Source organism: Scyliorhinus canicula, chromosome 28 (genome assembly GCF_902713615.1).
Source record: "Scyliorhinus canicula chromosome 28, sScyCan1.1, whole genome shotgun sequence".
Lineage (NCBI taxonomy): Eukaryota > Metazoa > Chordata > Chondrichthyes > Carcharhiniformes > Scyliorhinidae > Scyliorhinus > Scyliorhinus canicula.
Window position 1 is genome coordinate 18,727,842 of NC_052173.1, and position 16,189 is coordinate 18,744,030.

Sequence of the window (16,189 nt, forward strand, 5' to 3'; positions counted from 1 at the left end):
GGGTTTGACAGGGTGGATACTGAGAGATTGTTTCCCCCTGGCTGGGGTTTGACAGGGTGGATACTGAGAGATTGTTTTCCCCCCCCCCCCTGCTGGGGTTTGACAGGGTGGATACTGAGAGATTGTTTCTCCCCCCCCCCCCCTGCTGGGGTTTGACAGGGTGGATACTGAGAGATTGTTTCCCCCTGGCTGGGGTTTGACAGGGTGGATACTGAGAGATTGTTTTCCCCCCCCTGGCTGGGGTTTGACAGGGTGGATACTGAGAGATTGTTTCCCCCTGGCTGGGGTTTGACAGGGTGGATACTGAGAGATTGTTTCCCCCTGGCTGGGGTTTGACAGGGTGGATACTGAGAGATTGTTTCCCCTGGCTGGGGTTTGACAGGGTGGATACTGAGAGATTGTTTCCCCCTGGCTGGGGTTTGACAGGGTGGATACTGAGAGATTGTTTCCCCCTGGCTGGGGTTTGACAGGATGGATACTGAGATTGTTTCCCCCTGGCTGGGGTTTGACAGGGTGGATACTGAGAGATTGTTTCCCCCTGGCTGGGGAATCTACAACACTGGGTCAGGAACCTATCATTTAGGACTGAGAAGAGTAGAAATTTCTTCATTCGGTGTTGTGAATCTTTGAAATTGCCAGGGACTCTGGTTTGATTCCTGCTTGGGTAGCTATGTGTGTGGCGTCTGCATGTGTCCGTGGGTTTCCTCCAGGAGTTCCAGTTTCCTTCCACGTCCCGAAAGATGTGCTGTTAGGTGAATTGGACATTCCGAATTCTCCTTCAGTGTACCCAAACAGGTGCTGGAATGTGGCGACTAGGGGCTTTTCACAGTAACTTCATTGCAGTGTTAATGCAAACCTACTTGTGACACTAATAAAGATCATTATTATTGTAGAATTGCAGAAACGGCATGCTTCTGTGAAGCAGTACAAGAACGAGGAGTTGTAGCTCTACGTTCTTCAGATATACTTCTCCAACCCACAAGTGCATCATGATTGAAAAGTGACTCGTGCACTGTTTTCTAAAAGTAGTGTTAGGTGGCTTGGGGTTGGGTGCGGTTGTGGGGGGAGGGGGGGGGGGTAGTAGGTTGGGTGCGGGGGAGGGGGCATAGTAGTTTTTTATTTTGGAGAAAATGCCTAAAAGAGCTCAATCCATTTCCCCAGGTGTGCCAACCCTCTGGTACGTCATTCAAGTGAGCGTTCTTCATGTTCTGACAGTGAATTCTGCCAAGCAGTTCCACAATTGGGATGTACTGCCCCTCCTTATCAGCATGTACTGCCCCTAAAGGCGATAGGGAAATTAGTTTTGAGATCGAGATGTCCGGTGATACCCAGCTGACTTGATGTCAATGCAGTAACCAGCTACTGACCTTTTCTGCACTGGCTCAATTCCACTGTAGCAAATGGGCAATGCTGTTTCTGTGCAGATTCTCCTGTCATATCCCAATGGATAGATGGGTTTGACTTTGTGTGGCTGAATTTCAGCACTTGATTGGTGAAGGGTGATTTTTGAGTGCCATTTGTTTGTTTTCTTACTGCTTTTAACTACTTTTCCTGTTCTTCCGCCACAGATCTGTGCCCTACTGTTCACTGCTCTGTACATCCTCTCGTACCTGGTGATTGCTCGGTTTAAGAAGAATGCAGACTTTGCAGCAGGTAAAATATATTTTCTTAAATTATGATAAACTCTGAATTTATTCTGATTTGGTCTTAGATAGTTTTAGACCCAAGGGTTTGGGTGGCATGAATAATTGATTAATTAAGACAGAGGATACTTCCAATGGTGGTGCCACAGTCGGTCGTCGATACTCTGTTTCTGTAGTGTGCTGTTGTAGATAAATGCAGCATGAGCCATTCAGTCTTGAATCTTAACCATTTGCAATGTATGCTGTAACTCCCTTTCAAAGGTTAGTAGTCAATGTGATGCTTGCAGGTGGAAACATCTTAATGGTTGATGGCTGTCACCAGGGAGATGAAGTATCCTGAGCTTGTAATATTCTTTCTCCACACCGACACTTGCATGTGTGTGCGCACAAATGTGCATGCCCCTACTTGTGGTGCATGCTTCCTTTTTGTCTGGTTACAGTTTTGATATTGGGTTTAAAGTAGGTTGCCTGCAGTAACCTGTGTATTTTTCATGTAACTATGCTGCTGTGAACCTCTTGAGAAATGTTCCTGTCAGGTTGTGATTATAAAGGGCAAGTTGTTGTAACGGGTGTGTCGGATCAGCCTGACAATCCTGATGGGTGACTATGTTTACATATGCAGGGTATGTAGGGTTTTACAGCCCAGAAAGAGGCCCTTCTGTCCATCGTGTTTGTGCCAGCTATCGGGCACCTTTCTAATCCCATTTTCCAGCAATTGGTCCGTAGCCTTGTATGCAATGGTATTTCAAGAGCTCACCTATGCTTCTTAAATGTTGTGGTTTCCTGCCTTGACCACCCTTTTGGGCAATGAGTTCCAGATTCTCAGTGGAAAGTTTTCCTCCAATCCACTACTCCTTGCCTTCAAATCTATTCCCTGGGCAGCATGGTGGCACAGTGGTTAGCACTGCTGCCTCATGGCGCCGAGGTCCCAGGTTTGATCCCGGCTCTGGGTCACTGTCCGTGTGGAGTTTGCACATTCTCCCCGTGTCTGTGTGGGTTTCACCCCCACAACCCAAAGATGTGCAGGGTAGGTGGATTGGCCACGCTAAATTGCCCCTTAATTGGAAAAAATAAGTTGGGTACTCTGAATTTTCCACAAAAAAAAAATCTATTCCCCCTTCAAATGATCTATGGTTTTGAAATTTGTACTTTATTCTAGTCCAGTAAACTGCCAATCTAGTGGGTAAGATGAAAGGTAGCCTTTTGTGCACCAACTTGACCGGACTCTGCTGAAATGCTCAAAGGTTGCATGCATTTGAAATGCAGCATTTGTAACTCCTTCAGAGTGTTTTGAATCTCTCTTCCTTACGGCAGGATGACCCCAATACAATCTCTGATCTGAGAGCCAAACTCCGTTTGCCAGTGAACAAATCTCAGAATGTTTCAGAGTGTTTCAGAGTCCTATCTGAAACACATTAGCTTGAACTGTTTTAGAAATTTATACCAATTTTTATAAATGATGACCTGTCATTCTGTTCTCTGAATTTCTGCAGGTTACTAATAGCGGGCTAGAGGGAATTTTCCAGAATTTCACAGTAGCGTGATTTTAAAAAACAAAACCTTTTCACTATAATATGCTCTTGAGAAATGGCTAATGCATTTTCAAATAAAATATATATACATTTGCTACTTTTTCCCTCCACCTGCTGTGTTGAAGGGCCTCACCTGAGTGCCACCCTCGGGCAAATTTGAGCCAGGCAGGCCATTAAAAAAAAAAAAAAATGTGAACTATTTATTGGGTGCAGCCCTGAATTCTAAAGATTACAAGGCTTCCTTACATCAACAAAACACAACTTTTGAGTGGCGTAGCAACGCAATGTGTGTCAATGGACAAATGGCCTTGCTCACAAATGATATGTGATTGTCTTTGTCTTTGTCACACTCATCAATGCTATTTTCGTTCTTAAAGTCTGGACAGCTCTCCCAAGGCAGAATCCTGCCCTGGGGTGGGGGATGGTTTTGTTCCATCAGGTTTGTTTTAAATGTTGAGACTTGTTTCCAATCACATGGTATGTTTCTATTATTTGGGTTTGTTTAGAAGTCTGTTTTAATTTATTTAACTGTGAGGTTATTCTAGTTCAGCCTGTCAGCTAGGCTTGGCTAAGGTTTCTGTGGAAAACCTGAAAGACAAGTGCGTGTTGAGCACTAATTTCCACGCTACTCCCAAATCTGTGTTTTCATCACCTGCCCATTGGAAGAGTCCCATTGAAGAAATCCTTGCATTGAACAAATTTGTAAGCAGGTCGTTTGAGTATCGTTGGTGCTGCAGCTGGGTACTGTTGGTCCCGCTGAATACAAGTATAACATTTTCCTTCATCTTGCATTTAGCATAATTGGGAATTGAACATAACACCTTGTTGATCTGTACATCTTCTCACCACATCCAGGTGCTTAATTTATCCATTTGTTATTTGCAGAATCATGGTCCACTGACAGAATTATTTCCCCTAGAGGCACTGAGTTCAGTTAGTGTCCCTCCGCACTGCCTGCCTTGCTGACTGAGGTTCACTAATGCCACACAGACATGGGATCAAACAGAGGGTTTGATTCTGTCTGGAGCTACAAACCTGCAGTAAAGGTTTCCCATTTTTTTTAGGGGGGGGTGGGGGAAAAGAGGAGGAGGGGGGGGGGGGGGTGCAGGCTGCAGCTTCCAATTTCTGATGGCGTGGAGTTTCAGGACATAGACAGTTTATTGTTGCACAGAATACGGCCAACAGCTGCAGAGGCTATTTTCATTCACTTTCTTTTCATGTTATTTCAGCTATTCATACAGTACCCAGTAGTGCCAAGACTGTCTCTTATGTAACAGGACTGTGTACTGTTGGACTGACGTCTGTGTGGCCTAAAATTTCCTTGGTGTCTTGTCGACATTCTGGACATGTTGTTCCTCAATTAATGAGTGGTATACGTTAGCACATTTTTGTAGTTCTGGATATTGTGCAATGCTGTCCAGTTTGAGTTTTGGGTGAACATAAATGGATACTGTAAATTGTGGTGGTTTTTTGTGTTTGTGGGGGGGGGGGGGGGGAGGGGGGGGATGCATTCTTCGGCTGCAAATTCCTTAGTAGCTTCACTCTGCTTTCTGCAATCTTTTTCAAACCTTCCAGTCCTCTGAATCTGGCTACCGTGTCTTTCCCTCTGCCTTTTTAGAATCTTGTCTTCAAAGCTTTCAGAATGTTCTCTGCTTGCTCCCTTCCTCCTCTCTTGTGCTATGGGATTTTATGTTAAAGGTGTTGTACAATTACTCACTGCTTTACCTTTGCTTGGTATAAATCTACCTTTTGTCCCTTGTCGGTCCTTTTAGCTTATCTATATTCCTTCACTTTGCTTTCTCCCTTATCGCACAATGTGAGAAGACATTATTAAATTCCTTTTGAACCCCTTCCAATCCAACAGTAAGTTGAAAATGAAATTATATTCATAATTATAAAACCCCTCTGCCTTCTCCAAGGAAAAGAGCCCAACTTTTCCAGATTCCTATCCCTGGAATCATTCTTGTAAACCTCTTGTGCACACTCTCCAATGCTTTCATGTCCTTCCTAAAATGGGACGCCCAGCACGGTATGCATGACTCCAGCTGAGGTATAACTAATATCTTATACAAGTTTAACATAACGTCCATGCTCTTGTACTCTGTGCCCCATTAATAAAGCACAAGGGTACTGTATGCCTGAACAGAGGAGACAGGGGCAAACCACTTGTGAAAGGAGCAAGAGGGTACAGATTGGCAATAGAAGCAAAAGTGATGAGGGGGAAATAATTGTGTAGTGGAGGCAGGTTCAAGTGAGGCATTAGAGAGGGAATTAAATGATCAATGTACAGGGAGGAGAATGGCACTCGCTGAAATGCTCATTCGGAGAGCCGTTGGGCCGAATGGCTTCATTCTGCACTGTAACAATTCTGCATAATTTTGCTATTTTTCCTTTCTACTCCATTTATATCCCCATCTCCCAGCTTTTAAATTTTAGTACTTGGGCTACATGTGCCATTATTCTGTAAGACCTGTGAAATCTAATACTGTCCACAAATTAGTTTTGATTTTTATATCTGGCCTCAAAGCTGCTGCTTGCTTTCTTGGGGTCTGCTGTGGTCCAGATGGATGAGAAATGTTAACAGGAGAGATTAGCAAGTGGAACAGAATCCAGCACTACAGGTCAAAGAAAGGCATGCTGGTCCCAACTGCAGCCTCCCACCTTGGTGCAATGGTTGTTTGACGATCCTTAAGCCAATCCAACTTTTCTCTTGCCACCCTCAATAACAGACTTGTTGTTCTTGCATTGGAAACATCTCCTAGTGTAACGAAAGAGGAATTGTTATTTTTAAAACACTGTTAAAGTCACTTGAGAGCAGAGAGCTGCTGAGTGCCTTCCTGAAAGGTGACGCATTTGAGCGACATCTCTTGTTGTATAGTAGAACAAAAATGGATAGGTGAAGAATGTGGTGGGGAATTAAATTGGTGAGGTAGGGCAAAGTTAGATTAGTGGGAGTATGTCATGGATTTGCCTCGTACCAGCAGTAGCCTGGATGCGATATACCCAGCAATGGGCCAGTTAAGGGATGGGATGCATCTTTCCCAGTAACACGAATAGTATGTTTGATCAGGTTTGAATCCCATATTCAAACCCGCTTACCTAGGTGGTTGGGAATCAAATCAATGAGGTATACACACACGTTAATGTCTAGAGTCGAGGAATTTGAGAGGGGCAGGCAGCCAACTACACAGAAGGCAGCATCAAAAAATGAACAAAGGTATAATTGTCAGGAGCCTCCGAAGCAAAGCAGGCCAGTTTGACAGCTAGCAGCCTCCGAAGCAGAAAAGCTCATTTCCAGCTAGCAGCCTGGAGGCCAAGTTTTACATCTAACAAAGTCTTCATGCCAAGGCAGTGCAGAAACCTTCGTAAAGGAGTTCAAATATCTTTGCTGGGCCAGGACAGACGTTTCCCAGACTTGATTATCATCCCTGTATTGCATGGTAACAATAAGCTGGTCTTAACTTGTAGATTTAATGTCAATGTTGTTTGGGGAACAGGGGAAGTCTTAGTGAGTTCAGGGATCATAGATATATTTTGGAACAAGGGGTACATTCTACATAAACTGTTGTGTTTAGGAATTCAGATCTTGATTGTCTTTGTGTAATATAATCTTGTCAGTGTGTATTTGTCTTTTCTTTAATTTAATAAATAGTCTTCAATAATTGTTACACAATGGCTGGGTGGGCTGTTCATTCTCACTGGGGTTTCACATCACATAATTCCAAAAACAAGACTGTACACCTCCACAAACTGGTGTTCCAAGTTGGAATGTCCTCTCGTAGGTAACCTCAGCGTGCTTCATGACTCACTCCCTCTTTACCAGATAGTAGACACGTGGAAGAAAGGCCCCTAGATTGGTTTGGGATCAGACATCACTTTCAAACAAAAATGAATTGCTATCTGCTGAGAACGTTGAAGGCTGTAGAGATGGGAATAAGTACTGTTTGTTTGATTTTGAGGAAGGAATTTGGTGTTCCCTGGAGTAGGGGAATCTATGATTGAATGAATAATTGCATATCTGCTCTGGGTGGAGCTTGATCATGTCAAATGGCTGTTTCTTTTTTATAAAATAAATTTGGAGTACCCAATTATTTTTTCCAATTAAGGGACAATTTAGCATGGCCAATCCACCTAGCCTGCATATTTTGGGTTGTGGGGGTGAAACCCATGCAGACACGGGGAGAATGTGCAAACTCCACACGGACTGTGACCCCGGGCCGGGATTTGAACCTGGGACCTCAACGCTGTAGGCAGCAATGCTAACCACTGTGCCACCGTGCTGCCCATCAAATGGCTGTTTCTTGCTTCAATATTTTGTGACCGGAGGACTCTGGAAGTTAAATCAAAGCCATAATTAATTAACTTTGTGAAGAATGGAAAAAGTGGTTATGTTTTTAAAAAAATAAAATAAAATTCATCCACAGTTATAATTCCTAATTTAAAACCGAGTCAACTGACAACTGAAATCTGGGACTGGAGCTTTGATTGAGAACTGTGGTTGTCACTAGTGTGCACACTTTCATAGTTTAATCCAAGAAAGCCATTGTAGTGAGAGTAAAGCATTAATTCTAACATGCTTGTAACTTGAAATTATCTATCTTCTCCAGACAATAATGAAGATGCAACAGTCAATCGCATCACGTAAGTAACTTTTTAAAAATCAAACTCAATCACCCACTTTAATCTTTCATTGAGTGTAACCCTATTGGCCTGGCCTGGATGGGGACCACTTCCTCAAGCCACAAACCTATAATGACTCTTGTGTAATTTAGTCTCTGTCAAACTGATGTCTGAACAGCACTAGTCGATTGAACTTTTGTATATGTCAATAATAGTAGAAAATTAATGCCATCCCAGTTCTGTCCTTTGAACAGCCACATAACAAGTTGATTCATAGCCCCTTTTTGGTTTGAATTTAAAAAAATTCATATTTGTGCCACTCTACTGCAGCATGGTGATTTTGTTACTGGACTAGTAATCCAGAGATGAGTTTTTGTTCTAATCCTTATTGTCACAAGTAGGCTTACATTAACACTACAATGAAGTTACTGTGAAAAGCCCCTAGTCGCCACATTCTGGCGCCTGTTCGGGTCACAAGAGGGAGAATTCAGAACGTCCAATTCACCTAACAGCACGTCTTTCGGGATTTGTGGGAGGAAACTGGAGCACCCGGAGGAAACCCACACAGACACAGGGAGAACGTGCAGACTTTGCACAGTGGCCCAGCGGGGAATGGAACCTGAGGCCCTGGTGCTGTGAAGCAACAGTGCTAACCACTGTGCTACCATGCTGTTTAGAACCCACCATGGTAATTGGAAAAAAAAATTTTTTCTCTGGAAAGAAAGATGGTATCAATAAAAGTGGACATGGAAGCTGTTAAGATTTTTTTTTTATTTTTTAAAACTGGTTCGCAAATGTCCTTTTTTGCGCGGAGGGGGTGGCGTGGCGGCTGGGGGGCAGGCAGGAAATTGCACTAAGAAAGCATCTTTCACATTCGCTGAACTTTCCAGAAATGCCGCCTAGCCAATGCAGTTCACTTGCAGTTTAGTGACTAGTTTTGTAAACATTATAGATGTGAATGTCAGAGTGTTCTTGTACCTTGAACTTACTGGATAATGGGTTATCACATTCTCTGTTGCCAATGTGTTCGGAGAATTATCTGCATTGTTTGAACTGCTGAGGCGTCTTTTTAAAAAAAAAAAACAAGAATATAGTTGACGCACTATTTACTGAAATGTGAAACTATTTCCCCCACCCACCTTGCAGGAAAGATGACCTTAATGCTTTATGGAAAGCTGCTGGTTCAAACATGTATGACCAGCTGCAGCCATCTGTCTCCCACAGCATGTGGCCTTAACCTGTTGGTAGATTCCGAACGCAGGTGTTTTTCTGGCTCTCTATGCAATAATTTGTGTATTTATAAGAGTGCAACAGAAGGCAAGAGAATCTGCAGTTCGGGAAAAAGAACTGAACTGTGCCTCGCTACATCTAAACGTCATGCACAGTGGAAGGTGTTTGATCTATTGTGGTGACTTAGATTGATACAACAGAACACATGGCTAATAGCAACCTCTTTTTTTTTTAAAAATAGGTTATGGATGTGCACATTCACCCTTGCAGTATCTGCTGGTGCAGTCTTCCTACTTCCATTTTCAATTATTAGCAACGAGATCCTACTTTCATTTCCAGAAAATTATTACATGCAGTGGTTGAATGGTTCCCTTATCCATGGTGAGTAAATGGGAGCTCAAATGTTGTTCGGTTCCACATAATGTTTCGAATTGACAAGATGAGTTTTTTTTATTGCGTTAGCTATGATAGGGCAGCACATCTATTACAGAGCTGCATTTTTGAAAGATGGCAAATGTCAAACTGAGTCCTTTATCAGCATATTTGCGAATGGCGATCTCCAGCTTCCTTTTGAATGCAGAGGAAAAGCTGTACTATAAAGGGACTGTGGAGTGGTGGTTTTGCTGTACCTAATCGGTAGCAAAAAGCCCCAGCAAATTAACTGTTTGAGAGCTTGTGATGAGACTAACTTAGGGGAAGCGTGTCAGCTTTGTACTGCAGCTTTTGAAACAAAAATCAAGGTCACTGTATCTGTGCACTGCAACTCCTTGTACAAAAGTAGGGCAGTTGATGTAGAGCACTTCTTGAGTTAGCTGAAGCAGTAATTGGGATGGTACATTTGATCTCCTCCCGTGCTGAAAGTGGGGGGGGGGGGGGGGGGGGGGGGGGGGGGGAGGAGGGAGGAGAAAGATGAACTAGAGTTCCTTGTGCTCATCACTGACCAGCATCTCTACCAAAAATGTGTGTGAACTTGTCAGCTGGTTCTCCCTGTGCAAACTTGCATGAAGAATGGCCATTGGGAGCAAAGGCCTTGCTTGGCTCCAAGTGTCAGCATCTTCAGGATGGGAGAAAATCAGCAACTGAAAATCTCTACAGAGGACCACTGGCATTCCTGTGTCTGTCAGATTGTCTGGCCATAGAATTTACAAACAATTCCACTGCTCCCAAAATGATCCCTCACTTAACTTTTATCGCTACATTTGTCTACCCAATATCGGCCTGAGTTCCATTTTAATCATTAATGCAGCTAAAAGTACAATCCCTTTTTTAGACCTGAAAATGGGCACCTTTGAATTGAGGTTGTTAAATCTCATGTGCTGATTTTCTGAATGTCTTTGCACGTGACCGATTTCTGCAGGAATGAGCTGACGTTGCCATCTAGTGGTGAAATGGGATAGCCCACGAACAAACTCCGTTTCTAGTTTTTTGAAGAAAGTGGCCATGTTTTCATGCTTGTTGGAGTGGGTGGTTTTGCTGCACCTGTGGAGATGCACCAAAACCCCAGAGCATAACCTATGTGAGAAATTGTAACGAGGCTTTAAAACTAAGTGCCAGCTTACCAGTATCCCCCAAATCTATACTTTGGCATTTTTTTTCCTCCTCGCTATTGAACGTTCTTTCATTATCGTCACTTCTCATGTGTAGTATAGGAATCAGTCTTCCAGTATCTGAAATGCTGATTATAATTATAATTGGGATGTCAATCCTGCAGGATTGATTTGGAGTGCACAGGTATCAAAAGATTAATTTCTGGGACAACCTGTTGCAGACAACCTGGGAGAACATTAGGAAGTGTTTTTTTTCCCCCTCCATTTCTTTTTGGAATTTCTGTTATCAGTTGTAAAAATATTTGGCAATACGGTGGGGGACTGTTTGTCAGTCAGGCCATCCAATCAGCTAAGGCCCAGTTAGTGTTTTTTAAATTCTTTCATGGGAGATGGGCGCCGCAGGCTGTGGCAGCATTTATTGCCCATCCCTAATTGCCCTTTAAGGGGCAGTTAAGAGTCAACCGCATTGCTGTGGGTCTGGAGTCACATGTAGGCCAGACTGGGTAAGGATGGCAGATTTCCTTCCCTGAAGGTCATTTGTGAACCAGATAATCGGCACTGGTTTCATGGTCATCATTAGACTTTTTAATTCCAGATTTTTATAGAATTCAAATTTCACCATCTGCAGTGGCGGGATTTGACCCTGGGTCTCCAGAGCATTAGTCTCTGGTTTACTAGAACCAGTGACAATACCTGTGGGAAGGCAGTGTGCTGGACAGCTGTGTAGAATCATCACATTTCTACAGTGCAGAAGGATGCCATTCTGCACTAACCCTCTGAAAGAGAACCCCACCTAACCTACATGTCTTTGGACACTTAAGGGGCAATTTATCATGGCCAATCCACCTAACCACATCTTTTGGACTGTGGGAGGAAACCAGAGCACCCAGGGGAAACCCACGCAAACACTTGGAGAACGTGCAAACTGCACACAGTCACCAAAGGTTGGAATTGAACCTGGGTCCCTGGTGCTGTGAGGCAGCAGTGCCAACCACCGTACCGCTGAAACCCGCAAGAATACATACAACCGGAGATTCAATTCAAATTTGCGTGGTAGAAATTTTGAAAGGCTTTTAAAATTGACGTCTCTGAAAATGTATTTCCTTTTAAATAATTTTCCTTTACCTTCCCATAGAGCTAATGTTCCCAAACATTCGGTGACAATTTTGGTGGATATTTCTGATAATTAAGCTTCCCTTTCGTTATCTAGCACCAGTACTGGTTGCAGAATCCAATTATTGTGCTGCAACGGCATTCAAAATGAACTGGGCAGGTGTTAACAGAGAAAGTGTATGTCTCCCCCTGCAGGTCTGTGGAATCTGGTTTTCCTCTTTTCCAACATATCTCTGGTGTTCCTGATGCCCTTTGCATACTTCTTCACTGAATCAGAGGGATTTGCTGGCTCAAAAAAGGTGAGCAGGGATATTGTGGTGTTGCAGAAAGACTAGAAAATGGCTGAATGTAATTAAAACCATCGCTATAAAATAGGATGTTGGAGGCTGCTGTCTAGTGCAATAAGTGTGCAATTTTTGAGTAGGAAGTGTGGATATGCCAAATGAGCTGACACATGGATATGCCCTCTCATCCTGAAGTGAAGTACAGTCCTCCATGGCAGAGCAGAAGGTGGGCCAAGATAAATTCATGATGTGGAGATGCCGGCGTTGGACTGGGGTGAGCACAGAAGAAGTCTTACAACACCAGGTTAAAGTCCAACAGGTTTGTTTCAAACACGAGCTTTCGGAGCACTGCTCCTTCCTCAGGTGAATGGAGAGGTAGGTTTCACCTGAGGAAGTAGCAGCGCTCCGAAAGCTCGTGTTTGAAACAAACCTGTTGGACTTTAACCTGGTGTTGTAAGACTTCTTACCAAGATAAATTCATGGAGCAACTAGAGAGAGATGTGAGTTTAGGGCACGTTTGGCCTGCTGGACTAGGGAAAGGGAGGGATGTGACTGTGACTCTTATTTTACATTCTAATAAGAATTGGTAGTCTGGTTGGTGGGAGTTATCAAAAATACGACTTTATTATTGTTTATTACTCGCTTGAATATACTTGACTAAGAACTGAATAAAAGCAGGGCAGCACGGTGGCGCAGTGGGTTAGCACTGCTGCCTCACGGCGCCGAGGACCCAGGTTCCATCCCGTGTCTGGGTCACTGTCCGTGTGAAGTTTGCACATTCTCCCCGTGTTTGCGTGGGTCTCACCCCCACAACCCAAAGATGTGCAGGGTAGGTGGATTGGCCACGCTAAATTGCCCCTTAATTGGAAAAAATGAATTGGGTACTCTAAATTTATAAAAAAAAATAAAAGCTTAGAAACAAAATATGAAACAATACATAAAAAGGTCAAGCACATGGCAAAAGGCATAAAGCACAAAAGGAAATCACGAACACAAATAAGCAAATAGATGATTCAAGAATTCGGGAACAAAGACCTTGGGTACAAGGTCCTAATTTTAAGGGAATTCTTACCTCTGGTTTAACCCCTCATTTAATTTCATTAGCTTCTAATTCTCAGTTGAGACTACCTGGTTTGTTCAAAAGAATGTCTGTTACTTAGAAGATGATTTGTTGATCACAAATTTGGACATTACTTAAGTTGACTGGTGCCTATCAAAACTAATTTGGCATCTGCGTGCACAGTCTTAGGAAAAGTACTGCATATGTTTTCTCACACTTTTCTATGTTTCACACCTTGGCGGAGACCTTAAGAATTGATTAGTTGATTAGACAGTGAACAGTACGTTCTTCGTGCTGAATGCATGAGACGATGACAGAGTTCCCACAGTCAAGACAGTTTAATATTTTTGCCTCTTGGCTACATGCATTCAACCAGCACCTATATGAATAAAACTATAGACTATCAATTATAGAAGGAGCTAAATAGATGCGCTCCATCTTAGTGACAGAAGTACATAATTCATGTTGTTGGAGGTGAGGATGGGGGTCAGTGGGGGTGCTGCAGTGGTTAGCACTGCTGCCTCTCAGCGCCAAGGACCTGGGTTCGATCCAAGCTCTGGGTCACTGTCCATGTGGAGTTTGCACATTCTCCCTGTATCTGTGTGGGTCTCACCCCCACAACCCAAAGATGTGCAGGTTCGGCAGGTTAGCCACGCTAAATTGCCCCTTAATTGGAGGGGGGGAATAAAAGAATTGGGTACTCTAAATTTTAAATAAAGGATGGGGAGTAGTTTAAGAAGACGGGGCGAAGAGAAGTTGGGTGTTATCTTTGGAGAAGAGAGCAGGATGTGATGAGCTGTCTGTTGCAGATGGATCTGGTGTTGTTGCTAAACTGATCGTTTCTTGATACGCCTTGAATTTGCTGCTGATGGTTCAGTAAACCTGTCTGTTTTTGATCTCTTGAAGCTCATTTTCAGCTGTGATTTTTGAAGGTGGCTTGCTGCTTAACACAAGGGATGGATGCAACTCTTCACTATCATCTGTTACTGATGCTGTTTTTAGTCTTCATTGACTGGTTGTGTACTGCAGCTGTGCCACCTGTTGCACATTATGGACTCCAGCTAATTCAAGAAATTGCTTATTTGCCTATTGATGCAATGCCCTTCAGCGAAGATCCCACTGCACTCTTCTGCCTGAAGCTGTTGGCACTTTTGAGTGACCAAGTCAATTAAACAGCACTCTGCCTTGACTGGATACTAGTGGTACTGGCTGCTGACATGGTTGCTGGTTTTAAAATATCATCTGATCTGGAGTTTCATTTCGGACCTTTTTAAAAAAAATATATGGGAACCCTATATTAAATGTTATTGTCTATCCGCAGGGAATTATGGCTCGAGTTTATGAAACATTTGTTGTCCTCTTCCTTCTGACCCTCCTGGTTCTGGGGATCGTGTGGGTGGCATCGGCAATTATCAATAATGATGCAGCTAGCTGGGAATCTCTCTATGGTGAGTATTCTGCTGAAGGGACTACCCTAATGTGTTTTCCCCCGAATGTCTTGAAAACTTCAATCGAAACACTCCATAACCTTCGAAATTGCAGGGAATAGAACCTGAGTTTGTATAATCTCTTGTCCGGTGGAGTCCAGGTGTCCGAGGAAATCTACATAGTACTCCTCCAAGGTTAATATAACCTTCCTAAAGTGTGGCACCAAGAACTGCACTGTACCTCCACAGGTGGTCTAACCAGCACTTTTGTGCAGTTGAAGCACGCCGCCTTTTCCCCTTGCCTCCCTCTCCGAATTCTAATCTTCCAGATATGAGTGCAATTTGTACTTTCTTAATAAAATAAAATACGGGTTGGAGAACTTGAGGGTCTCGGTCCTAACACAGGGCTTGGAGGATCACATCATTCCTCGTGTTGTTTTCAGATTTACATGTCCTAATATCTGGGCCTTTCCAGATGTTGTAACCAAAGGGAGTCTAAAAGCTGAGATGGGGACCCTGGTCCAGGTCATCTGTCCTTTAATTCATGCTATATTTTAATCCATGTTCTCTTTTTACCAACAGATCTGTGGGACTATTATCTTCCATACCTCTACTCCTGTATTTCTCTATTCGGAGTTCTGCTTCTCCTCTGTGAGTAACTCGGCCTAGGAAAAATGTGTGGCCTGTGCTGATTGTTATTTCTCATTATTAATCTTGTTTACAAGGTACGATTCTGTAAATATGACCATGTCCCAGACACCACCATCCCCATCTCTGGGTATGTCCTACCCCACCAACAGGACCGACTCGACAGAGGCAGCAGCAGAGTGGTAGACATTCAGGGTGGAGTTGCCCTGGGAGTCCTCCACATTGACTCTAAATCCTATGAAGTCTCACGGCATTGGGTCGAAAATGGACAAGGAAACCAATGGAGTCAATGGGAATTGGGGAGCCATACTCAGCACAAAAGAAGATGGTTGTGGTGGTTGGAGGTCAATCATCTCCGCTCCAGGACATCACTGCAGGAGCTCCTCCGGGTGGTACCCTATGCCCAGTTCTTTTCAGCTGCTTTGTCAATGACCTTTCCTCAATTGTGATGTCAGTAGTGGGCATGTTGATGGCACCTGGCACAGTGGTTAGCACTGCAGTCTCAGCCCTGAGGTCCCAGGTTCAATCCCTGGTCCTGGGTCACTGTCCGTGTGGAGTTTGCACAGTCTCCCCGTGTCTGTGTGGGTTTTGCCACCGCAACCCAAAGATTGTAGGTTAGGTGGATTGCCCACCTAAATTAACCATCGACCCTTACAATCATTGCCATTGCTGAATCCCCCACTATCAACATCTGGGGATGATCGTTGACCAGAAACTGAAGTGGACCAGCCATATAAATACTATGGCTACAAGAGCAGGTCAGGAGGCTAGGAATCCTGTGGCGGGTAGGTCAGGCGTGTGATGGAATACTCCCTACTTGCCCATCCAGGGCAAAGCAACCTGCTTTTTTTTTTGGGAAAATTTAGAGTACCCAATTATTTTTTTTCCCAATTATGGGGCAATTTAGCATGTCCAATCCACCTAACCTGCACATCTTTGGGTTGTGGGGTGAAACGCAAACATGGGGAGAATGTGTAAACTCCACATGGACAGTGACTCAGGGCAGGGATTCGGAACCGGGTCCTCAGTGCTGTAGTCCCAGTGCTAACCACTGTGCCACCGTGCTGCCACTCCTGCTTGATGGG

The 16,189-nt window shown here is 43.8% G+C and overlaps 1 protein-coding gene across 1 annotated transcript in view; it reads left to right on the top strand.

Moving 5' to 3' along the window:
* Positions 1-16,189, top strand: part of lmbr1l (limb development membrane protein 1-like) — a 53,317-nt gene that overhangs the window by 19,239 nt on the left and 17,889 nt on the right. The window contains exons 2-7 of the mRNA XM_038786661.1: positions 1,569-1,653; positions 7,783-7,816; positions 9,267-9,406; positions 11,881-11,984; positions 14,351-14,477; positions 15,039-15,107. Coding sequence (XP_038642589.1) covers positions 1,569-1,653; positions 7,783-7,816; positions 9,267-9,406; positions 11,881-11,984; positions 14,351-14,477; positions 15,039-15,107 — 559 coding nt within the window. The remainder of the gene's footprint in view (positions 1-1,568; positions 1,654-7,782; positions 7,817-9,266; positions 9,407-11,880; positions 11,985-14,350; positions 14,478-15,038; positions 15,108-16,189) is intronic.